General features: G+C 40.7%; 1 protein-coding gene across 3 annotated transcripts in view; it reads right to left on the bottom strand.

Annotated features, from left to right (window-relative positions):
• Positions 1-25,528, bottom strand: part of LOC115462832 (ubiquitin-associated protein 2-like) — a 434,768-nt gene that overhangs the window by 28,619 nt on the left and 380,621 nt on the right. For all 3 annotated transcript variants that reach the window (XM_030192863.1, XM_030192864.1, XM_030192865.1), the window contains 3 exons: positions 24,819-25,033; positions 1,459-1,558; positions 1,233-1,340 (listed from right to left, as the gene is read on the bottom strand). In XM_030192863.1, coding sequence (XP_030048723.1) covers positions 1,233-1,340; positions 1,459-1,558; positions 24,819-25,033 — 423 coding nt within the window. The remainder of the gene's footprint in view (positions 1-1,232; positions 1,341-1,458; positions 1,559-24,818; positions 25,034-25,528) is intronic.

The raw sequence follows: 25,528 nt of genomic DNA, 5'->3' as shown, positions 1-25,528 counted from the left end.
TACTGAAGACCCATCTCTTTAACAAGGCATACCACAAAGATCAACAAATGTGAACTCCTATACATATCTCCAGAACTGTCTTACAATATTTGCTTGTTAAACTACTATCATGTTTTATCAATATCATGTTACCAAAGTTCCTTCTGTAATACTAAATATATATTTTTCTTATTTTCACCATTCATGGTGTATTGTAAGCTACATTGAGCCTGCAAAGAGGTGGGAAAATGTGGGATACCAATGCAACAAATAAATAAATAAATAACCCACTGCATTCCTAATTTCACATTGCCGTGCTGATTAGAATTACAAATGTTATTGCCAAAGCTTCAGAGTTGTATTATAATTGGTGTTTTAAATTAACACACATTTAAAGGTTAAAATTAGATACAAAAAATAAAAATAGGAGGGAAGAGGTTTTCTGACTAATGATGTGTTATGCAGCAGCTATGCCATAAAATTAGCGCTGCTTTACTGAAGTCTTTCCTCCACTTGAAAGAATTTTTAATTCTGTGATTTGACAGCAGACTTTGTTGTACTTGAGTATGTGAATGCATGTATTAGTCTGCAAGCTGGTAGCTTTTTATAGTATTTTTTTCTTTTTTTGCCATTTTGGAATTATAGCAATCAAAAGCACCATTTTAATGACTGAGGGCCTCTTTACCAAGCTGCAGCAAGAGGGCCTGCGCTGGCGTGTTTTTGATGCACGCTAAGGCCCCCCTTTACCACTGTAGGTAAAAGATAGGTCTTTCTTTTTTTAAAGAAATGGCCGTGTGATAAGTGAAGCCATTTCAGGGGGAAGCCCTTACCACCACCCACGGAGGTAACAGTAAAGGCTCCCGCGCTAACCCGGTGGTAACCAGGCAGCATGCGGCACTGCCTGATTACTGCCGGGTACACACTGGAGTTACAAAAATAAATATATGACGGCACGCAGGGGGGTGGGAAGTACCATTGGGTTGCTGTGGTAGCTCAGCAGTACTTCCTTTTTAGCGAGCGTTAAGCCTGTGTTCAGCTTACTGCCGCTTTGTAAACGGGACACCGAATTAGCTTCTTCTTACTCCTGGATAAATGTCATCCCTTTGTCTTCACTCTTACAGCTCTGAAAATTATCTTGCCCTACAGTGGAATTTTTGCCATTTCCTTTTCGCTAAGTGTAACAACTAATATCCATCAGTGTTTAGCCAAACCTTTTCAGGCTGGCATTCTAACCCAAATGTCTTCATCACTACCTTTCCCAGGTCCGGTACCAGAAGATTTGCTTTGTGCTTGAGAAGACCCATTGTAGCCTCCTTTGCTGTAATCTCCAGCTGCAGTTCCTTGTGTTAAGTCATCGTAACCTATCAGCACATCAAGAGACACAGAAAACCCCCCCACAAAATTTAGCACAGCTCAACAGGAAAGGCAAATCAAATCAAGGACAAGCATATATAGGAAGTAGTACACCAATAATCTTACCTGTCCCATAACCATGTTGTCCATAACCACTCGCCTGCTGAAAGGGAGTGGAAGCGGTGTTCAAGTTCACCCCATGCTGTTTGGCTGATGCTGGCGGTACCTGGGGATCAACATGCAGAAGACAAATATTAACAATGAGAAGCCATCAACAAGTACACCAAGCTACATTTCTTTTTAAACAGACATTCACATACCACCACTGATGTGTTAAAGATACCAGTAAAGAAAGACCATATCACTTTTCCAGTTCTGAAGGTTGTCGAAAATAATGAATGCTTACGTCTGATGTTTATTTACCATGAACCATATCAGGTTGGCCAAGTCAGCTACCTGATTGGCTGAATGTTTAATTTTCAAGTGAGATAGACAGATCATATAAAATGTTATGAGAACAATATTGTAGTCTAAGTTTCTTTACTAAGAAAATTAATAAAATATTTAAAAAAAACATAGTGCCACAGGAGAATAATCATACATAGAAAATGAAGGCCGATAAAGACCATATGGCCTATCCATACCATCTACTATCTCTGCCTCTCCCTTAGAGATTCTATGTACTTGTCCCAATCTTTCTTGAATTCAGATAATAGTCCTCTCCACTACCTCCACACCTGGAAGTCATTTCATGTATTCACCACCCTTTTCATGAAGAAGTCTGTCCTCTTTCATCTTCAACTTATGCTGTCTTAGCTAAGCTATGAGGGCAATTAATGGAATGTCAGCCATACAAGCAAGAAAAGGGTGAAAAAACAGGACAGAATTCTTCTCTCTTTATTTTAAGTACTGTTCCAAAATACTCACAGCACAGGACTATAAACTCAGAGAGAGAAGACAAAGGAGCTTCTCCAGTAATTGAACTCAAGGCACAAATTAAGAACAGGTGTGCCTGCCTCGTCCATTTGATTAACAAGAAAAAAAAAATCATCAAATTAAGGCCTAGAGGAATGAATTAGAAAGCTCAGAATGACTCTTTCTGTGGTCTGCTGTTGTTGATTCCTTGGCACATCATCCACATTCTGATATAATGACATCACCAAAAGATGAATGATATAGAAACAAACCTTACATTAGCCCTGGAGTTTTGTTTGACCCACTCTTGCACACGGAAGTCATGTGACTCATCTATACTGACATACAAAACTAAAACACAGCTTACTTCTAACTATAATTTAATTTTCCTTGACCCAACAATAATCACAGCATCAAGTAGTGTCACTGCTGCAGTTTAGAGATCTTTAAGGTAAATATAACTCTAAGGCCATATGCCAAAGCTATAACCAGAGAGATATTTAGCCTTACTTACACCTACCTACCCTAAACAAACTCCCTGTGGAATGAAATAATTCTCTGATGCACTAAAGCAACAACTTTCATAGAATTGCTTTTTCAAGATCTGTTTATTGATCAAGATAAAGAAAACATGTCAGCTCATAAAAAGGAGTGAGTGCAATTAAGTGATCACAGCCTCACATTATCAGTACAATATAAGAACATAAGAGCCATACTGGGTCAGACCAATGGTCCATCGTCCATCTAGCCCAATATCTTGTTTCCAATAGTAGCCATCCAGGTCAAAAGTACCTAACAAGATCCCAGAACAGTAAAACAGATTTTATGTTGCTTATCCTAGAAATAAGCAGCGGATTTTCCCAAGTTCATTTTAACAATGGCTTATTGACTTTTCTTTTAGGCAACTGTCCCAACATTTTTAAATCCTGCTAAGCTAACTGCTTGTACAACATTCTCTGGCAACAAATTCCAGAGTTTAATTACACATTGAGTGAAGAAATATTTTCTTTGGTTTGTTTTACATTTACTACTTATTAGCTTCATTGCGTACCCCCTAGTCCTAGTATTTTTGGAAACAGTAAACAAACGATTTACTTCTACCTGTTCCACTCTACTCAGTATTTTATAGACCTCTATCATATCTCCCCTCAGTCGTCTCTTCTTCAAGCTGAAGAGCCCTAGCTGCTTTAGACTTTCCTTAAAGGGAAGTAGTCCCATTATCTCTATCGTTTTTTTGTCACCCTTCTCTGTACATTTTCTATGTTCATATAACTTTTATTGATTTTATATACTTTACAGAGATACCAGCACTGCATACTGTAATACAGCCAGTAATTACTTGATAAAGAAAGGAAAAACTACCACATCGATAGCAAAACATAATTGGCTTCATTAGACCTCTAAATGAAAAAGGGGGGGGGGGTAGGAATAAGTGAAGTTTAACACCATTTTACAATAACATTTAAAAGTAAATTATGGTTCCGTAAGTCCCTTAATTTTATATCTCTGCAGCTATTTACCATCTAGGGAGGTCTGGAGTTGATCAGGAATATAATATACATATTTTACCTGATTTAATCTAATAATACATTTGCAAGAGTATGCCAGGAGGAAAGAGCCCCCTAATTCCAAAACTTTAGACCTCATAGAAAGAAATTTTTTTCGCTTCTCCTGAGTAAATTTACTCACATCTGGGTAGAGCCAGTTTTTCTGGCCCGCAAATATCCGGTTGGATGATTTAAAGTAAAGACGCATTATTGAGTTTAAGTCCTGCTGAAAAACAAATGAGGCAATCAAGGTCCCTCTTTCAGGTGCTTCAATTGTCTGTTCCAAAATGGCTGTAACATTTTTTAAGTCTGTTGGGCTTTCTGTATCCTTTCTTTTCATCGTAGTTGGTATATAATAAATCTTATTCAATGGGGGAAACACTTCTTGAGGAAATTGCAAATTTTCTTTCAAATATCTACAAAACATATCTTTTGGTGATACACCCAACATCCTTGGAAAATTTAAGACGCAAAGGTTTAATCTCCTATTATAATTCTCAACTTGTTCTAACTTCCTTCTTAAGTCCATGGTATCCTTAATCACAGCCACCTTGAATTCATCTATTTGCTTGGTCTCTTTCTGTAAGGCCTCAATGAGAAATCTTGATTCACAGTATCTAGGGAGCTCTTCACCTCCTGTACTTTTAAACTCAATGACTTTACCTCCTCTGATGATTGTTTCAGGGTTATGTCCATTTCCAATAACTTCTTCCAGATCCTATCCAAGCCCACCTCCATTTCTCCTGCAACCCCAGTTGTTTTTTTGAGAGTCAAGCTTCCCTCTGGGCTCCTCAGTTTCGCCCCTTCCGGGTTCCGAGAGAGACCCCGCTCGACTCAGCGTTGTCGCAGGGCAAGGAGGCGTCACAGAGTTTGGCGGGGAGAAAGATATCTCAGTTTCCAGCAGGGGAGCCTCTTCACCGGCTCGCCCCGCAAAGGACTCCGCTCCGCTTCTTTAGGACAAGGCTGGGAAGAAGCGCTCCAAACCAACCGCTACCGGAGGTAAGGGATCTCCCCGGAGCGTCCCTTTTTGTTTCGTATGCGGCATAGTTGAAAAATACAAGCAAAAATCTACTAATAGTGGCAGTTGAGGACAGGAGCTTGCTTCCTACGCTACCGCTTACGGCGCCATCTTAACACGCCCCCCGTACATTTTCTAATTCTGCTACATCTTTCTGTAGATATGCTGACTAGAACTGCACAAAGTATTCGAGTTTTTGTCTCACCATGGAGTGCTACAAAAGCATTATAATATTCTCATTTTTATTTTCCATTCCTTTCCTAATAGTTCCTGACATTCTATTTGCTTTCTTAGCCGCCGCTGCACAGAGAAGCGGAGGGTTTCAACATTACCATCAACGATGACACCTACATCCTTGTTCCCTGATTCCTAAAGTGGAACCTTACATCACTTAGCTATAGTTTGGGTTCCTCTTTCCCACATGAACATAAAAATATTCATACTGTGTCAGATCAACGGTCTATCTAGCCCAGTATTCTGCTACCATCAATGGCCAATCCAGGTCACAAGTACCTGGCAGAAACCAATTAGTAACACCATTCCACACTACCAATCCCAGGGGCAATCAGTAGCTTCCCCCATGTCCATCTCAATAACAGACTATGGACTTTTCCTCCAGGAACTTGTCCAAACTTTTTAAAAACCCAGATACGTTAACCGCCGTTACCACATCCTCCGGCAACAAGTTCTAGAGCTTAGCTATTCTTTAAGTGAAAAAATATTTCCTTCTATTTGTTTTAAAAGTATTTTCATGTAATTTCATTGAGTGTCCCCCTGGTCTTTGCGCTCTATGAATGAGTGAAAAATCGATTCACCTCCATCCGCTCCACAACACTCAGGATAATGTAGACTTCAATCATAACCCCACCCCTCAGCAGTCTCTTTTCCAAGATGAAGAACCCTAACCTCTTTAGCCTTTCCCTCATTTGGGAGCAGTTCCATTCCCTTTATCATTCTGGTAGCTTTTCTTTGAACCTTTTCTAATTCAGTTATATATTTTTTGAGATACGGTGACCAGAACTGAACACAACACTCAAGGTGAAGTCGCACCATGGAGTGATACACATAGGCATTCTAATATCCTTGGTCTTATTTTGCATCCCTTTCCTAATAATTCCTAGCATCCTGTATGCTTTTTTGGCCATCGCCACACACCGGGCAGAAGATTTCAGAGTATTGTCTACAATGACACCTAGGTCTTTTTCTTGAGTGCTGACTCCTAAAGTGGACCCTAGTATCAGATAACTATGATTCAGATTATTCTTCCCAATGTGCATCACTTTGCATTTGTCTATATTAAATTTCATCTGCCATTTTGATGCCCAGTCTAACAGTTTCCTAAGGTCTTCCCGCAATTTTTCACAATCCGCATGCATTTTGACAACTTTGAATAGTTTCGTGTCATCTGCAAATTTAATCCCCTTCCTCATCGTCCAATTTCCAGATCATTTATAAATAAGTTAAACAGCACTGGTCCCAGTACATATCCCTGTGGCACTCCACTATTCATCCTCTTCCATTGAGAAAAATAGCCATTTAACCCTACCCTCTGTTTTCTGTCCAATAACCAATTCACATCCCATGACGCCTTACTTTTCTCAGGAGTCTCTCATGAGGTACTTTGTCAAAAGCTTTCTTAAAATCTAGATACACTACATCAACTGGCTCACCTTAATCAACATGTTTATTCACACCTTCAAAGAAATTAAGCAAATTGATGAGGCAAGACCTCCCTTGGCCGAATCCATGCTGACTCTGTCCCATTAAACCATGTTTGTCTGTAATTTTATTTTTTATAATAGTTTCCACTATTTTCCCCAGTACTGAAGTCAGGCTTACCAGTCTGTAATTTCAAGGATCACCCCTGGAACTCTTTTTAAAAATTGGAATTACATTGGCCACCCTCCAGTCTTCAGGAACTATGGTCGATTTTAACAACAGGTTACAGATCACTAGCAGCAGATCAGCAATGTTATGTTTCAGTTCTTTCAATACCCTGGGGTGTATACCATCTGATTCAGGTGATTTATCACTCTTTGTCAATTTTACTCAGTACATCTTTCAAGTTCACCAAGATCTCTTTCAGTTCCTCCACATTGTCACTCGTGAAAACCATTTCCAGTATAGGTAGATCTCTTACATCTTCTTCCATCAAAGCCAAAGCAAAGAATTCATTCAATCTCTCCACTATGGCCTTCTTCTCCCTGAGTGCTCCTTCCTGATCTAACAGTCCCCACAGATTCTCTCGCAGTCTTTCTGTGTCTGATATACCTGACAAAAGTGTTACTATGAGTTTTCATCTCAGCGGCAAGTTTTTCTTCATATTCTCATTTAACCTTCTTTATCAATGCTTTGATCCGTTGGGAAACAGTGATCATAAAATGATCAAATCTGAACTATCTTGAGTGAAGTCACTAAGGAATTTTACTGTAGCTGCTTTTAGTTTTCGAAAGGACGACTGACAAAATGAGGAAAATGGTTAAAAAGGAGCTGAAAAGGTCAGATGCAAAGTTTAGGATTTTAAATAGGGCATGGATGTTGTTTAAAAATACCATCGTGGGAACCCAGACTAGATGTATTCCACATATTAACAAAGGTAGAAAAAAAGAGCAAACAACAGCCAGTATGGTTAAAAGGTGAGGTGAAAGAGGCTACTAGAGCCAAGAGAACATCCTTCACAAAAATAGAAAAAGGATCTGAATAAAGAAAATAAGAATGAACATAAGAAACTGTCAAGTCAGATGCAAAGCATTGATAAAGAAGGAGTGGAGGAGTGGCCTAGTGGTTAGGGTGGTGGACTTCGGTCCTGGGGAACTGAGTTCGATTCCCACTTCAGGCAGAGGCAGCTCCTTGTGACTCTGGGCAAGCCACTTAACCCTCCATTGCCCCATGTAAGCCGCATTGAGCCTGCCATGAGTGGGAAAGCGCGGGGTACAAATGTAACAAAAATAAAATAAAAATAAATGAGAATATGAAGAAAAAATTGCCGCTGAATCTGTTGCTGTAATTTCAGCTGCTTCTGTTCAATCAAGAAAAGATTTTTTGAAAAGGTGAGGTTGCACCATGGAGCGATATAGAGGCATAATCATATTTTTGGTCGTATTTTGTATCCCTTTCCTAATAATTTCTAGCATCTTGCTTGCTTTTTTGGCAGCCTCTGAGTGAATTCTATTTAAACATAGTAAACATAGTAGATGACGGCAGAAAAAGACCTGCACGGTCCATCCAGTCTGCCCAAGAAGATAAATTCATATGTGCTACTTTTTTATTTGTACTGTCCTCTTCAGTGCACAGACCGTATAAGTCTGGCCAGCCCTATCCCCACCTCCCAACTACCAGTCCCGCCTCCCACCACCAGCTCTGGCACAGACCGTATAAGTCTGCCCAGCACTATCCCTGCCTCCCACCACCGGCTCTGGCACAGACCGTATAAGTCTGCCCAGCACTATCCCCGCCGCCCAACCACCAGCCCCGGCACAGACCGTATAAGTCTGCCCAGCACTAGCCCCGCCTCCCAACCACCAGCTCTGCCACCCATTCTAGGCTAAGCTCCTGAGGATCCCTTCCTTCTGCACAGGATTCTTTTATGTTTATCCCATGCATGTTTGAATTCCGTTACCGTTTTCATCTCCACCACCTCCCGCGGGAGGGCATTCCAAGCATCCACCACCCTCTCCGTGTCATCTGTCAGTCAACTGATTTCTGATCCTGGTTCACCATTTTGGGACCCACTCCCCGAGGAACTCAGTTTACTTATAAGCATCCTATGAATAACACGATCAAAGGCTTTGCTGAAATCTAAGTGGACCACAACCAGTGCATACCCTTGATCTAGTTCAAAGAAATCAGATTCATTGGCATGATCTTCTTTTGGTAAAACTATGTTGACTCAGATCTTGCAAACAATTTGATTCTAGAATGTTCACTATCCTTTCCTTATGCAGTGTCTCCCTGTATTTTGCCACCACCAATAAAAGGTTTATCAGACTGCAGTTTCCCACCTGTTGTGTTACCACTTTTATGAAGAGCAATCACATCATCCCTTCTCCTGTCCATTGGAACCTCTGTCTCCAAGGATCTGTTAAATATATTCATTAGAGGACCTACCAGAACTTCTCAGAGTTCTCTCAGTATCCTAGGATATACCTAATCCAGCCCCATAGATCTGTCCACTTTTAGCTTTGGAAGTAACATTTTATACTATGAATAGTGAGGTATCTACTCCACTCTCTTAGGGGCCTTGGCCAATCATTTCAGGTCCTTCTCCAATATTTTTCTCTGTGAACACTGAACAGCAATATTTGTTTAGCATTTCCACCTTTTCCTCATCACTCCTTAGAATATTTGAATCTTGCCTTCTGGCCTTCCTCTTCTACCCAACCTAAAAAAAATTATTGTCAGCTTGCTTTACATTTTTAGCCTTTTTCACTTGTGTGTATGCTGATGTGATCCTGATTTCTCTCTTTGGCTCATTTTTGTATTGCATATTTTCTGTGTTGCCTTCTTGTGATCTTCTACATTTTGTGAACGCTAGCTGTTTTGCCTTTATTTTTGCAACCACTTCTTTGGAGAGCTGTACTGGTTTCCTTTCCCTCTTGCTTTCAATTATTTTCTTTACATAAAGATCCTTTTCTCTTTTTAAAGTCCTTTTCAGTTTAGTCCACAGTTTTTTCCTTCCACCCTGAAAAATCCTCCTTTAGGTACTTATCCCTTTTGCTGGAGTCAGCATGATTGAAATCCAGGACTTTGGGTTTCGTGTGACTGGAATCCACTTTAGCTTTTATATCAAGCCACACTGTGTGATGATCACTACTGCAGAAATGGGCACTCATCTAGTCATTAGACATATTTTATCCATTCGCGAGTACTAGATCCAGCGTCAATCCTCCCCTAGAGTTTTCTGCCACCATTTGCCTAAACAAAGCCCCTTGCAAGGCATCTATATTTTCTACTTCTCTCCAGATTTACAGATGGTATACACCAAATCCACATCTGGTAGATTCAAATCACTCAGTATTATCACCTCTTCTTTCACTCCCACTTATCCTCCATCAGATCCCTGCCATCTTTTCTTTCAAGTGCTATCCACAGTCTCCTCTTTTCCCCTCACACCCCCTGCATTACAGCTGGCTTTTTTAAACAGAGAAGGGTGACGAAAATGATAAAGGGGATGGGACAACTTCCCTATGAGGAAAGTCTAAAGCGGCTAGGGTTCTTCAGCTTGGAGAAAAGGCGGCTGAGGGGAGAATGATAGAGGTCTATAAAATAATGAGTGGAGTGGAACGGGTAGATGTGAAGCGTCTGTTTACGCTTTCCAAAAATACTAGGACTAGGGGGCATGCGATGAAGCTACAAAGTACTACATTTAAAATGAATTGGAGAAAATGTTTTCTTCAATCAATGTGTAATTAAACTCTGGAATTTGTTGCCAGAGAATGTGGTTAGCTTAGCAGAGTTTAAAAAAAGCTTTGGACGGCTTCCTAAAGGAAAAGTCCATAGACCATTATCAAATTGGACATGGGGAAAATCCACTGCTTATTTCTGGGATAAGCAGTATAAAATGGTTTGTACTTTTTTAGGATCTTACCAGGTATTTGTGACCTGGATTGGCCACTGTTGGAAACAGGATGCTGGGCTTGATGGACCTTTGGTCTGTACCAGTATGGCAATACTTATGTAATTACCCCCTTTTCTTATCACTTCTAAATAGATTACAACTAGGTATGAAGATCTGGTTCAGCTAGTCTCATGAACAGGATGTCTCTTAATGGCCACAATGTCCAAATCATTTACATTAGCCCACCATACGGCTACTGCTGTCCAGCGCATCATCACGACTAAAGATAACTGAAGGATTTCACAGCCAGATCCTTGCAATAGTTTTTTCCTGTTGTCAAGCCCTATATTACAGCAACAGAGCTTTATCAAGACCCCTGCGGCAGGCCTTCGGGCTGAAACACGGCTGTGTTGGGTCGTTTTAAAGTTATTCCAATGAAGACTTTTTTTTTGTCATCCTCCTTGGATTCAAATCCATTTTCACCATAGGTGCTTCCAGACCAGAAATTTTGTTGCCTAGACTGGGGACATTAGTATTTCTAGCCTTCCAGCACTTTTTGGTTGTATAGTTTTCATTCCAGGCTCTTCTTCCTGTATTTTGCTAATGAATGAGTTAAGATGCTGCCTTTTATTTTAGCTACTATTGTATGGTTTTGCTAGGGGGTGACATCCTGTACTTTTCTTCCATCTGCCAATCCTTTCTTCTAGTTTAAACACCTATCTATGTTATTGTTTGAATTTTCCACTTAGGCTCCTCCTTCCTGCTAAGGAAGACCATTATTATACTATAGTCTATTGTTTTCCACATATTGCCCCAACTACCTATATACCTAAAGCCTTTTTTTTTGTTACATTTGTACCCCGCGCTTTCCCACTCATGGCAGGCTCAATGCGGCTTACATGGGGCAATGGAGGGTTAAGTGACTTGCCTAGAGTCACAAGGAGCTGCCTGTGCCTGAAGTGGGAATAGAACTCAGTTCCCCAGGACCAAAGTCCACCACCCTAACCACTAGGTCACTCCTCCACCTTACAGTAGGGTTGGAGCCATGTATTAAAATTGGTTGTGCAATACAGCCTCTGTTCTCCCTTACCATGAACAGGTAACATAGTAACATACATAGTAAATGACGGCAGAAAAAGACCTGCACTTGATTTGTACCTGTCCTTTTCAGGGCACAGACCGTGTAAGTAGAACTTTAAAAAAAAAGCTATAGTGTTGACTATGGTTTAAAGTCTCTCCCAAATTTTGGAAGTCTCTCTGCACTTCAGTTGTGCTGCTTCTGACCAAGTCATTTGTTCCCAGATGGAACAAAGAAAAAAAAATAACTTAGAGAAGCAGCTGCGAGGGTCAAAAATTTACAACAGGGTGCTGTTCAAAAATACCATCCTGGAAGCCCAGGCCAAATATATTCCGTGTATTAAAAAAGGAGGAAAGAAGACCAGACGACAGCCAGCATGATTAAAAAGTGAGATGAAGCTATTAGAGCTAAAAGAAAATCCTTCAGAAAATGGAAGAAGGAACTGACTGAAAATAATAAGAAACAGCATAAGGAATGTCAAGTCAAATGCAAAGCGCTGATAAAGAAGGCAAAGAGGGACTTTTAAAAAAAGATTGCGTTGGAGGCAAAAACACATAGTAAGACTTTTTTTTACGTATATTAAAAGCAACAAGCTGGCAAAACAATCAGTTGGACCGCTAGATGACCGAGGAGTTAAAGGGGTGATCAGGGAAGACAAAGCCATTGCAGAGAAATTAAATGAATTCTTTGCTTTGGTCTTCACCGAGGAAGATTTGGGAGTGATACCGGTGCCAGAAATGGTATTCGAAGCTGACTAGTTGGAGAAACTGAATGAAATCTCTATAAACCTAAAGGATGTAATGGGGCAATTTGACAAACTGAAGAGTAGCAAATCTCCTGGACCGGATGGTATTCATCCTAGACTACTAATAGAAATGAAAAATGAACTGGCAGTACTATTGTTAGTAATATGTAAATTATCTTTAAAATCAAGCGTGGTACCGGAAGATTGGAGGGTAGCCCATGTAACGCTGATATTTCAAAAAGGTTCCAGAGGGGATCCAGGAAATTATACACCAGTGAGCCTGACATCGGTGCCAGGCAAAATGAGAGAGACTAAAATTCCACAGCATATTCAAAAGCATGGATTAATGAGAGAGACTAAAATTGCACAGCATATTCAAAAGCATGGATTAATGAGAAAGTCAACATGGATTTAGTGAAGGGAAATCTTGCCTCACCAATCTATTACATTTCTTTGAAGAGGTGAGCAAACATGTGGATAAAGACGAGCCAGTTGATATTCTGTATCTGGATTTTCAAAAGGCGTTTGACAAAGTACCTCATGAGACTCCAGAGGAAATTAGAGTCATGGGATAGGAGGTAGTGTCCTATTGTGGATTAAAAACTGGTTAAAGGATAGAAAACAGAGAGTAGGGTTAAAAGGTCCATATTCTCAATGGAGAAGGGTGTTCCTCAGGAGTCTGTGCTGGGGCCGCTGCTTTTTAACATATTTATAAATGATTTAGAGATGGGAGTAACTAGTGAGGTAATTAAATTTGTTGACGACACAAAGTTATTCAAACTTGTTAAATCGTGAGAGGATTGTGAAAAATTACAAGAGGACCTTACAAGACTGGGAGACTAAATGGCAGATGACGTTTAATGTGAGCAAGTGCAAAGTGATGCATGTTGGAAAGAGGAACCCGAACTATAGCCATGTAATGCAAGGTTCCACGTTAGGAGTCACGGACCAAGAAAGGTATCTCGGCGTCTTTGTTGATGATATGTTGAAATGCTCTGCTTAGTGTGCTGTGGCGGCTAAGAAAGCAAATAGAATGTTAGGTATTATTACGAAAGGAATGGAAAATAAAAGTGAGGACATTATAATGCCTTTGTATTGGTCCATGGTGTGACCTTACCTCGAATACTGTGTTCAATTCTGGTCGCTGCATCTCAAAAAAGATATAATGGAATTAGAAAAGGTACAGTGAAGGGCGACAAAAATGATAAAGGGGATGGGCCGACTTCCCTATGAGGAAAGGCTGAAGCGGCTAGGGCTCTTCAGCTTGGAGAAGAGACAGCTGAGGGGAGATATGATAAGAGGTCTATAAAATAATGAGTGGAGTGGAACGGGTAGACATGAATCGTTTGTTTACTCTTTCCAAAAATACTAGGACTAGGCGGCATTCGATGAAGCTACAAAGTAGTAAATTTAATACAAATCGTAGAAAATGTTTCTTCACTCAACGTGTAATTAAACTCTGGAATTTGTTGCCAGAGAATGTGGTAAAGGCAGTTAGCTCAGCGGGGTTTAAAAAGGGTCTGGATGGCTTCCTAAAGGAAAAGTCCGTAGACCATTATTAAAGTGACATGGGAAAATCCACTGCTTATTTCTGGGATAAGCATCATAAAATGTATTGAGCTTTTCTGGAATCTTGCCAGGTATTTATGACCTGGATTGGCCACTGTTGGAAACAGGATACTGGGCTTGATGGACCTTTGGTCTGTCCCAGTATGGTAATACTTATGTACTTATCAATTTTACAATCCTTACTTCTTTTGCTGATTCCACTAACAAATTGGTTTGTGTTCCTGCTAGCTGAGGATCCTGGGATATATTTAAGCTTTACCTCTTGAACAATGCTGCCAAATTAACATCTTTAATAATGGAGTCATCAAGGAGTAACAATTGTCTGTTTTCTGGCATTTTGACATTACCTGAGTAGTTTTTTGGTACGCTGGATGTCACTTTGCTCTCAAAAAGCTAATTTGGGTTCTGTTATTGTAGCATCACCATTTCTCAAAGATATTCTTTGAGGGAATGAATGTCTGTGCTATAGGTCATATCCTGTCAGATCCCACTGTAATCCATCTATGTTTGATTCTTTGTGGGAGCATGGATGGATTGTTAGTTTTGGTAACCTTGGGGAGGCCATTATTTCTATTGCATCTAATTCTTCTCTGAGCTCAGCCAACTCTTTTTTTCAAAGCAGAAAGCTGGAGACAGACAGGGGAGGCTCTAATGCTCCAAATGGTTTGGAGCACTGCAGCAATTGTTTTGAATAGTCATTCTGATTACTAGGGTAACATATAGCTCAAACACAACACAGATGTGTTACAAAACTAAATGAAATCTATAGGCTATATAGTTTAGGAAGACTATGTATGTAAATACACATGAATGGTAAAAAAACAAAACTTAAAGGGGAGCATATGTGTTTGCATGTCGTGATGTTTAGATGGTAGCTCTGGCTGTATTGGCTACGACTGGTGTTCAGCTGGCTTGTACGATCTGAGTCCTGCATATAGCAATCCGGTTATAGGATGGGTTAGAGAGAGCTTTGACGGAAACTCCAGTAATTTGGAACAAGTGAACAGTACTAGGCAGACTTTAGGTCTGTGTCCTGAAAATGACAAAACAAATTTGGATATGCTGGAATGAGATTTGACAGCAACTCCTGTAGTTGGAATTTAAGAACAGAGCCGGGCAGACTTCAACGGTCTATGTCCCAGAAACACCAAAGAAAGACCATGACCAAGTATATAATATTAAGTTCACTGTTGATTTGATCTTGAATTGATAATGAATGTGACTGTTGGGCAGACTGGATGGACCATTCAAGTTTTTATCTGCTGTCGCTTACTATGCTACTATATCTTGGGGAGGATGGGTGGCTTGGTCCGAGTTATGTGTTTGCTAGCAGGTGGTGAATGAATGTTTGCTAGCAGGTGGTGAATGAATAACTATCAAAATATTTTTTAAAAAATTATCTGGATAAAATGTGGTCATTTACATAAACTAGTCAACTTTTACCCAGGCAATATGGGGCCAGACGTGGTATCAGAAATTATCAATTTTGAAAATCACCCAAGATTACCGAGTCCTTCTCAGCCTTGCTGTAGTTCAATTTTTCTTTGAACCCAAGGATTGACTACCTACTCCTGCTCCAAGCATGGAGCTAAGCATAGAGTCATTGGCAGTGCCATTGGAAGGTTGACAGATGCTGGTGCTTACAGACTTTTATAGATCTTGATGCCGGTGCACTGACCTTTACTACTACTACTATTTAGCATTTCTATAGCGCTACAAGGCGTACGCAGCGCTGCACAAACATAGATTGTAAGCTCTTTGAGCAGGGACTGTCTTTCTTCTAATAGACAAAAAATAAATAAAGTAAGCAAATCAAATCAATTAATGTGAACGGGAAGGAAGAGAGGAGGGTAGGTGGAGGCGAGTGGTTACAAGTGGTTACGAGTGGTCACATGTAATTTATTTATATTTTTATATTTGTCTAAATTGATGTTCTATTTAATGTTTTCTAGATTTGTATTTATGTGTTTATTTTTAAGGGGTTCTGTGTATGTTTTAAATATATATTCATTCTCTAGCTGTTTCTACCTCCCCTCTCTCCTTTCCTATAATTTAATGGCCTTCCTTTCTGTTTCAATAATTTTCCTATTACTGTACATTACCTTGTTATCACACTGAGGTAAGGTGATTTATTAAACACCAATAAACCATTTGTTAACTTTATTATAGTTAGACATTTATTTGACACTAGGGCTTGTTGTTCTTTTCATTATATCTTTTTATGCCTCTGTGCTTTTGGTGTGATATTCTATTTTACATTGCTGAGAATTGAGCAGGATGGGCAGTATATAACTAGTTTAAAAATGTGAAGTTTTACTGGGGCCAAAAAGAGCTGAGGTTGCTGTGAAGCCCCTAAGCAAGCAACAGTATTACCAGCATTATTGAGCTACGCTGGGCATTTTCAGACTTGGTTTGATTGTAAACTGATGTTACCTGTGTCTTAATATCTTCGCGATTACCTTTCTATTCTATCTTATTTAAAAAAATTAAAAAAAACAACAACCCTGTCTTTTCACTTGCAGAGGATCTGACCTCTAAAAGTTTCTAAACTGTTTTCATCCTATTGCCTATAAAGTAAAATTGTTGATGCATTACGATTTCATATTATTTTTATGCTGGTACTATCTTAAAGGTGCTTTTATGGAACTGTGTTTTGAACTTCAGTGCCAGTGATTTCATATTTTTATGCTGTAATTGTCTTAAAGGTGCTCTCATTAGAACTGTGTTTTGAACCTGTGCCAAGTGACAATCGAACCAATTTGGTTACACAGAATTTGGTGACTCTGGTATCTGTCTTAAAGGTGTGTTTATTACAATTGTGTTTTGAATCTTCAGTGCCAGAGACTCAATCAATTTGGTACATAGCATCTGGTGACTCAGACTTCATACCTCTGGAGGAGGGGCAATTTGTATACAGCTGTGAGGTAAAAGGAAAAAAACAGAACAAAGTTTACTTTGTGAGCTGTCAGCTACGCTGGGCATTTTCAGACTTGGTTTGATTGTAAACTGATGTTACCTGTGTCTTAATATTTTCCTGATTACCTGCTTTCTATTCTATCTTATTTTTAAAAAAACCCAAAACAAAAACCTGCCTCTTCATTTGCAGAGGGTCTGACTCTATAGTCCCATCCACCCCTAGGTGAACTCCCTTTATATAGGGCAATCAAGGGTCAAGTATCTTCATTACACCATAATTGGTCAATCCTACTCCTTGTTATCCCCTATCATAGTTCACTTTTTCATGCTTGTGAATCACATCAACATGATCTTCATTTATTGCAATACATATTCTGCTTTAATCCTAAGGCAATCTATCTGGAACCTTAGAGCTTGTCCTATCTGTCTGAAAATATCAGCTTTGAAAGATGAGATCAAACTCAAGAAGGAATTAGCTACAACTAAAAACGCATCCAAGATTTCTCAATTTCCAGCCAATTTACCACCACTGCCACAGAGAATGAAACAACAGAGGAATAGGTGGGTCACAATAGGCTCCGGTAGACTAAGATCTGTAACAGAAAAAAAGCAACACTGGGTCTTCAGGACAGAGATAACTGAAAATGACCCGACACGAGCCGTGTTTCGGCGTACAAACGCCTGCCTCGGGCCAGAATGGTTCTTATGTGTATAATATGGAATAATGGAAATGAACCACGAAGTTAGGGCATATTGCCCACTATGTTGTGATTGTCCGTTTAATCAAACAGAACGCCGTCTGTGAAAAAATCCGCTTTGGACTGTTTGCAGCGATTTTAGTGTGTTTTCCTTACACCATACATATGCTGCATTGCAGTAGTCCAGTTGCAATAGTATTGTTGATTGGACCTGTAACCGGAAAGATTGTCTATGGAAATAGTCTATTATTCTTCTCAGTTTCCATAGTGTTCTGAAGTATTTTGATGTTACTGCTGATATTTGATTGTCCAGTGTTAGGTGTTTGTTGAGGATGATTCCTAGTATTTTAAGTTGTATTTCAATGCGGTATGTTTGTTGGTTGATTGAGAATTTTTGGTAGGATGTGGGGTTGTATGGGCTGGATAGTACTAGGAATTTAGTTTTGTCTCTGTTCAGTTTGAGTTTGAAAGTTGTTGCCCATTCTTCCATGAGGTCCAGTCCTTTTTTATTTTGTCCTGTATGTTTGTGATATCATTTTTAAAAGGTATGAAGATGGTGACGTAGCCTGCATACATAAATGGGTTGAAACCCATTAATTCCAGTTTTTTTCTGAGTAGTGCCATCATTACATTGAACAGTATTGGTGATACTGGCGATCCCTCTGGTACCCTGCACTCAGAGATCCATGAGGCTGATGTTTGGTTGGACATCTTTACAATGTAGGATCTGGTCTTTAGGAAGCCACTGAATCAAGTTGTCACTACACCTATGTAGTTGAGCAGTGTCATTAGTGTGATGTGGTCTACTAGGTCGAAAGCACTTGACATGTCGAATTGTAATAGTAAAACGTTTTGTCCTTGGCATATTATGTTTCTGAATTTCATTATCAGGGTTTTTATGACTGTCTCAGTGCTGTGTTGTGGTCTGAAATCCGATTGGTATTTATGAAGAAAAGAATTTTGTCAAGTATTCCATTAGTTGCTCTATTACTAGACCTTCCATCGTTTTGGTCAGTAGTGGTATTGAGGCTATTGGTCTATAATTTGCGATGTCACTGATCTTGCTGGTAGTGTTTTTGGGGATGGGTGTGAGTACTATGTCACCTTTGTTTGTTGGTAATTGACCTCTTTCAAACATGTATGTGATTTGGTGAGGTACTCGATGAACCAATCTGGTGGGTTTTTCATCATGTAGTTTGGGCATTTGTCAAGTAGGCAGTATGCATGCGTGTATTTTGTCTATAGTGTGGTTGTCGTATGTTTCACAGTCCTGTAGGTAGTCTGTTATGTTTATTTGTTGTTTTGCAAGGTTTGATCTTCAGTTTGTTATTTTCTTTTTGAAGTATTATGCAAGCTCGTCTGCAGTTGGTGGTGTTTCAGTTGTTGCCAATATGTTCTGGGTTTTCAGTAGTTTGTTCATGAGTTCGAATATTTTTTTTCATATTGGTCTGGTCGAAGTTCATATATGTACTATAGTGTTCTGCTTTCACTTTCTTTATGCTGTTTGTGTATGTTCTTATGGCTTTTTTCCATATGGTTTTGTCTGCGTCTGTTTTGTTTTTGGCCCATGCTCTTATGAGTTTCCTACAGAGTTTCTTAACGTGCAGTAGTTTGTCATTAAACCAGGGACGTGATTGTTTTGTGATTTTGTTTTTTGGTTTGAGTGGTGCTATTTTGTTTAGTATGTTTTCACTTGTTTCATCCTAGTTTCTCATGAAGTGTTTATCCTTGGGTGGTATGTCTTTGAGGTCATTTATTGCTGTTGTCCAGAATGCGTGGTTGTCTACTTTTCCTCTGGTTGTGAATGTGTGTTGGGTTCTTGGTTTTCTTTTCTTGCCATTTTCTTTCCATTGTAGTGTGAAAGTCAGCTTGCTGTGATCTGACCACGGTACGTCTTCCCATGTGTAGTTTGTGAATATATGGTTGTTACTCATTGAGAATCTGTGGGCTAATATGTCCTTTTGTGTGTGATGAGACTCCTTGTGCTGTTATGAAGTTCCATTGATTTAAGAAGTTCATTAATGTTCTGTTTGTGTCATTTTGTTTTTCTAGGTGCAGTTTATGTCACCTATTAATAGGACATTTGGGTATTGATGCAGATGTTTGATATGAAGTTCATGAAATCATCTTGGGTGTTTGTCCAGCTTCCTGTTGTGCGGTAGAATAATGTGATGCATAGTTGGTCAGTTAATTTTTTGTCGGTAATTTTGCCTGCTAGGATTTCGATTGTTGAGGATGTGTTTATAAACAGGTTCTTCCGTGAAGGAGGATTTGTATATTATTGCAACGTCTCCTCCCCTCCTTTTATTTTTTGTTACATTTGTACCCCGCGCTTTCCCACTCATGGCAGGCTCAATGCGGCTTACATGGGGCAATGGAGGGTTAAGTGACTTGCCCAGAGTCACAAGGAGCTGCCTGAGGTGGGAATCGAACTCAGTTCCTCAGTTCCCCAGGACCAAAGTCCACCACCCTAACCACTAGGCCACTCCTCCCTCTGGTTCTGTTGATATGTATTATTTTGTATAGCTTAAGGGACAGAGAAGGTAAATCAATATCCTTTGTGATATATAGAGAGTAACAACTAGTGGATATGTTAACAGAGATCCTTTTATCTAAAGCAGGAAAGGCACCTGTGACAATGAATGGTTTAGTTTTCAGAAACAGCTGTAATTTGGATGGAGTAAAGTTAATTGGTGATAAGTAGTGTATTTAGAAAGGCTATTTAGGAAGTGTCAGTCCTGGAGTGGGTGGGATGAGGGGAAGACAAGGTTTACAGATGCGCCAGAAACACCAAAAACCACAGCTCTAAGAAAGGATTATCGATATGCCAGAAAATAACTTATCTCAGTGAGGTTTCAGGCAGGAGTCAACAGACCATGTGGTGGCCCCTCAGCTTCCTCAAAGCAGGAGTTTTAGCCATGCCAATGCTGTTCAAACCTGTCTATAAGAAACCAGGTGGGGGAGGGAGAGGGCTCAACACACTTTAAAGAGTTTTAGCAGTTTTTAAATGTAGTGCCCAGATTAACAGATAAATAAAAACAGTCAATAGGCAAGTTATAAAAACACAGAAAAGAACAGCAGATAAAACAGTTAAAAAATATATATAAATAATGCGCGGTTGGATCACTCCTTGGGGGGCGGGTACTGTAGTAAGAGAAGTAGGAGAGCATTGGAAGAGTTTTTTCGAGGATTGGAGATGGTGGATAGCTGGCGACTGATGCATCCAACACAGAGGAATTATACATTTTACTCTCATGCGGGTAATTCGTATACTCGTATTGACGGTATATGGGTGCATCGTAATTTGTGGGGAGCCATGAGGAAGGCGGAGATAGAGCATATCCAGATTTCGGACCATGCCCCAACTTGGGTTACTTTGGAGGGTTCTTTAGGAGGAGCAAAGAAGGGGTTTTGGAGATTGAATGAATCACTTTTGGGGGATGTGCAGGTCGTAGAGGCAGTTAGGAAGGCCATTGGGGAATATAGGGAGATTAATGATAATGGAGAAGTGAAGGATGGAACTTTGTGGGATGCAATGAAGGCTGTGATTAGGGGAGTTTTTGTCCAATGGGGGTCCCGAAGGAAGAGGGAGAGGGCCAAGTTAGATTTGGATCTGAGGCGGCGTTTAGTAGATTTGGAAATCGACATAAGAGGTCGCAGGATCCAGGAGATTGGCGTGATCTCTGTAAGGTTCGGCAGGAACTTTCTAGGTTGCAGATGAGGGAGGTGGAGTTTGGAATAGCTAAATTGAGACAAGGATTTTTTGAATTCGCCAATAAGGGAGGAGCAAAGTTAGCTAGATATTTGAGGGGGAGGCGGATTAGGTTAAATATACAAAAAATTAAAAATGGGAGGGGGGAGTGGTGTCATACGGATTCGGCAATTCAGGATTGTTTTCTGGGTTATTATAGGGAGTTATATAGGGAGGAGGGTGGGATCTCAAGGGTAGAGATTGGGCATTATTTGGATAAAATTCAGTTACCTAGGCTTACTGAGGTAGAGCAGGGGCAGCTGAATGAAGGCATTAGGGGTGAGGAAGTTATAGGGGTTATAAAGAATTTGAAGAACGGGAAGGCTCCGGGGTTGGATGGGTTTTCGGGGAAATTTTATAAGTTATTTCAGGGGGACGTGGGGGATCTTTTAGTCCGGGTGGGGAATGGGGTGTTAAAAGGGGAAAAGTTGCCACAGTCCATGGTGGAAGCTGGAATAACAGTTTTGAGGAAACCAGGGAAGGATCCCACGTTGTGTGGGGCATATCGACCCATTTCTCTCCTTAATGTGGATGCCAAAATTTTGGCTAAAGTGTTGGCTAATAGATTGAGACGGGTGTTGCCGAATCTTGTTCATAAAGATCAATCTGGATTTGTGTCTAGGAGGACTGTGGGAGATAACATCAGACGCACTATTCATTTATTGTGGTTAGCTCATCAGCGGACAGATCCTGTGGCCTTTTTAGCATTAGATGCTGAAAAGGCTTTTGATAGGGTGAAATGGGTGTATTTGGAAGAAGTGCTACAACGAATGGGGCTGGGGGGGAATTTTAGTGCGTGGATATCAGCATTTTACACAAATCCAAGGGCGTGTATAAGGGTTAATAATAAATTTACCTCATTCTTTGAGATTGAGAGGGGAACTCGCCAGGGGTGTCCTCTTTCGCCCTTGTTACTTGCGATGTATATGGAGCCCTTGGCGATTTGTCTTCGAGAGCATAGAGAGTTGCAAGGGTTGTGGGTTGGGGGGCAGGAACATCGGGGGGCATTATTCGCAGATGATGTGCTATTGTATCTTAGGAATCCGGGGAATACATTGAGGGTAGTGGTGGAGATCTTCCAGGATTTTGGACGGGTAGCGGGACTAAAAATTAATATGGACAAGAGTGAATTGATGGGGGTTAATATTTCGGATGTAGAGGGAGTTAGGTTGCAAGAAATAGTTTCTTTCCGATGGGTTACTAACAAATTTCGGTATTTGGGGATTCAGATTCCCAGGGAGGTCCAGGATTTGTTTAGAGTGAATTATGATCCGGTAATGCAGCAGATTAAGGGTGATTTGATGAGGTGGAGAGGGCTTTGGTTGTCGTGGTGGGGAAAAATTGCGGTGGTAAAAATGAATGTCTTGCCGAGGTTGTTGTTCTTGTTTCAGACCTTACCAGTGCCTATACCTAAAAAGGTACTGAGTAAAATGCAAAGGATGATCTATAGCTTTATTTGGGGAGGCAAAAGGCCCTGTATAGGGCGAGAAGTCTTGTGGGGGGCATTAGAGCAGGGAGGCAGGGCAGTACCGAATGTAGAATGGTATTATCTGGCTGCGTAATTGAGGATTATTCTGGATTGGGATATAGCACAGGGAAAGGCGGGGGTGGTAATTGAACAGGAGCTTTCCGGGTTGCAACCCCTGGCTACGTTGCTCTGGGATTCACAGGGAGGAAGGGAGGGGGAAGGAGGGGTGACCAATCCCTTTCTGAGCCATTTGCTAAAGATTTGGCAGGTGGCTAGAAGGCGATGGGGAGGGGGAGTGAGGGTTTCTACATTGGCCTTTTTGAATTGGGAGGGGAAGTTTAGAGTGGGGAAATGGGATAGAACCTTCTCTAGGTGGGCTCAAATGGGGTTGGTTAGATTTCGGGATGGCTTTCAAGGGGGGAAGTGGGCATCGTTTGATGTGCTGAGGGAAAGGTTTGGTTTACCGGAAGGGGACTTTTTTGCTTATATGCAAATAAGGCATTTCGCTATACAGCAGGGTTGGTTACGGGGAGATCCGATTAAAGGGGAGTGCTTGGAAAATCTTTGGTTGTTGGTGGGAAAACATCCTAGGCCCATATCGATCATATATAAGTATATAAGAGGATGGAAATGGACTAAGCATAAGTTTATGCGGGCTTGGGAAAGGGATTTGGGGAAGACTTTTACTGATGAGGAATGGGAAAGGATTTGGGGGGGTGTGCGAGCGAGTTCAGTATGTGTGCTAATTCAGGAAAATGCATACAAAATAATTACTCGGTGGTATTATACGCCGGATGGACTTCATAAAATGTTTCCTTTGGTATCTGACATATGTTGGAGATGCGGGGAGGTACGGGGGTCGTTTTTGCATGTATGGTGGGAATGTGAGGGATTATTGTCTGTGTGGGAGTCGGTGGTGGGGGTGCTTTCTGCATTGCTTCAGGTGCCTATACCTTTGTCTCCCCAAGTTTGCTTACTAGGGCTTAGCCCGATTAAGTTGGAGTGGTGGCGGGAGAGGATGTTCCGGTGGGGATTAGCGGCAATGAAGTGTTTGATTGCAGCCTCTTGGAAATCTTCTCTTCCGCCTAGCATGGATCAATGGAAGGAGAAGGTGAGGTATTTATTTTTCTTGGAGAGACAAACAGCTGTACGAAGGGATTGCTTTTGGATCCGTCAAAGAGGGTGGAAACTGTTGGAGGGCAAGTTGTTATCATTGGCTTAAGGGGTAAGGGGGTTGTAGTGTATTGCAACCGGTTAGATGAGCAGGAGCAAGTGGTTGAGGGATATCTTTATATAGGAGTTTGGGATTCTTTAAAATAAAAAAATAAAAATTTGTTTGTTTGAATTGGGAAGTATTGGGGGGGGGGGGGGGGAAACTAAAAAAATAAGATTGAAGTCGGGGTGGTGTTATTGTTGATGTAGGGTTATGGAGGGGTCACTTGGTGTGTTGTTTGTCCGACGGGTGAGTCGGATATTGTATTCTTTTGCTTGTTACCATGTATTGATGAGTACTTCAATAAAAAATTATTGAAAAAAAAAAAAATATATATATATATATATATATAAATGCAGTGGCAACAAGGACAGACAAGGATTAGAGGAGAGAGATGGCCAAAACCACAGCTCTAAGGCAGGATTAGCCAGATATGCAAGAAAAATATCTGAAGAACAGTATGATCCTCTACATACCTCCAAGGACACTAAGGTCTTCTCAAGGACTATCAGTAACCACACCCTCTCCAAAAGACATTACACAGTGTGATACCTGCAAGCCAGTCTCTCCGGAGTAGCCCCTACACTCTGGAATGCATTCCCTAAAAGGCTCCGCTTAACACAAGAATATCTCTGCTTCAAGAAGCAGGTTAAAGCTTGGCTCTTCAACCAGGCCTTTAATGGAAGAGGCAACTAACTTGTTGTCTCACTCATGTACACAAGGAATGACACAGGCTGCACATACTGCAGCAGGACATGTTTATCCACTCCTAACCTAGCTGAGATAATCATCTCTCTGACCTCATGTCACCTTTCTTTAAATTAGTCACCTTACTTTCTAACTCCTCTCACTCTCTTTACCTATCTATATGTTAGTAAATGACGGCAGAAAAGACCTGTATGGTCCATCCAGTCTGCCCAACAAGATAAACTCATTTTACATGGTATGAGAACTTACATGAACTATGGAACATATCCTCCAAAACCCATCAAATGAGCATCTCTTACTTACAAACATGGTAGGTCCATACTGGAATGCGCTTGGTACGCCTGGCATGCCAGCATAGTACGGTAACCCAGTGTAGCTGTATCCTGGAGGTAGTGCAGGGTTCAGGAAAGGCTGCTGTGCTGTGTGATGGGCTTGAGACTGGTTCTGCTGAGGTTGGGCAAGTGTGGTAGCAGGGGCAGGAGAAGCAGAATCCCCACGGCCAAACTTGGCTATATCACCTGCAACATGCACAAAACTAACAGTCTTAGGTTACATTATGTCCAAAAAAAGAAATAAATTCTATTGATTCTACTGGTAGGTGGGTGAAATATGAAGAAAGCAGGATAAATAAAATCTCACATTTGGGTGAAATCATCTGACTGAACCCATGCAGGCACGGTCTCCAGTTTATTTACAATAGCTTTTTAGAACATTGCACTGCACATGTGCGTGCATCTTCCTGCCTGTCGTTGCTGCCAGTTGAAATTAAATTTTTTTTAAAATTCCATTTATATAAATGTATGTAGCCCTGGCCCTAGTGATGGAATCAGTCTGGGCCTTATTTCGAGCAGGAGAGGAGTCGGGTCCATAATTGAATTTATAGTTGAGAGCCGGAGTAATCTCCAGGAGGCCATGGGACACCCACCCACCTGACTGGATATCAATTAAGAAATAATCCACTCAATACCTAACAAACAGTAAACTTTACTGAACAGATCAACAGCTATCTCCAC

The sequence above is a fragment of the Microcaecilia unicolor genome, chromosome 2, assembly GCF_901765095.1.
Source record: "Microcaecilia unicolor chromosome 2, aMicUni1.1, whole genome shotgun sequence".
Classification (NCBI taxonomy): Eukaryota; Metazoa; Chordata; class Amphibia; order Gymnophiona; family Siphonopidae; genus Microcaecilia; species Microcaecilia unicolor.
Note: the sequence above shows the minus strand (reverse complement) of the source record. Positions and strands in the feature narration are given on the sequence as shown.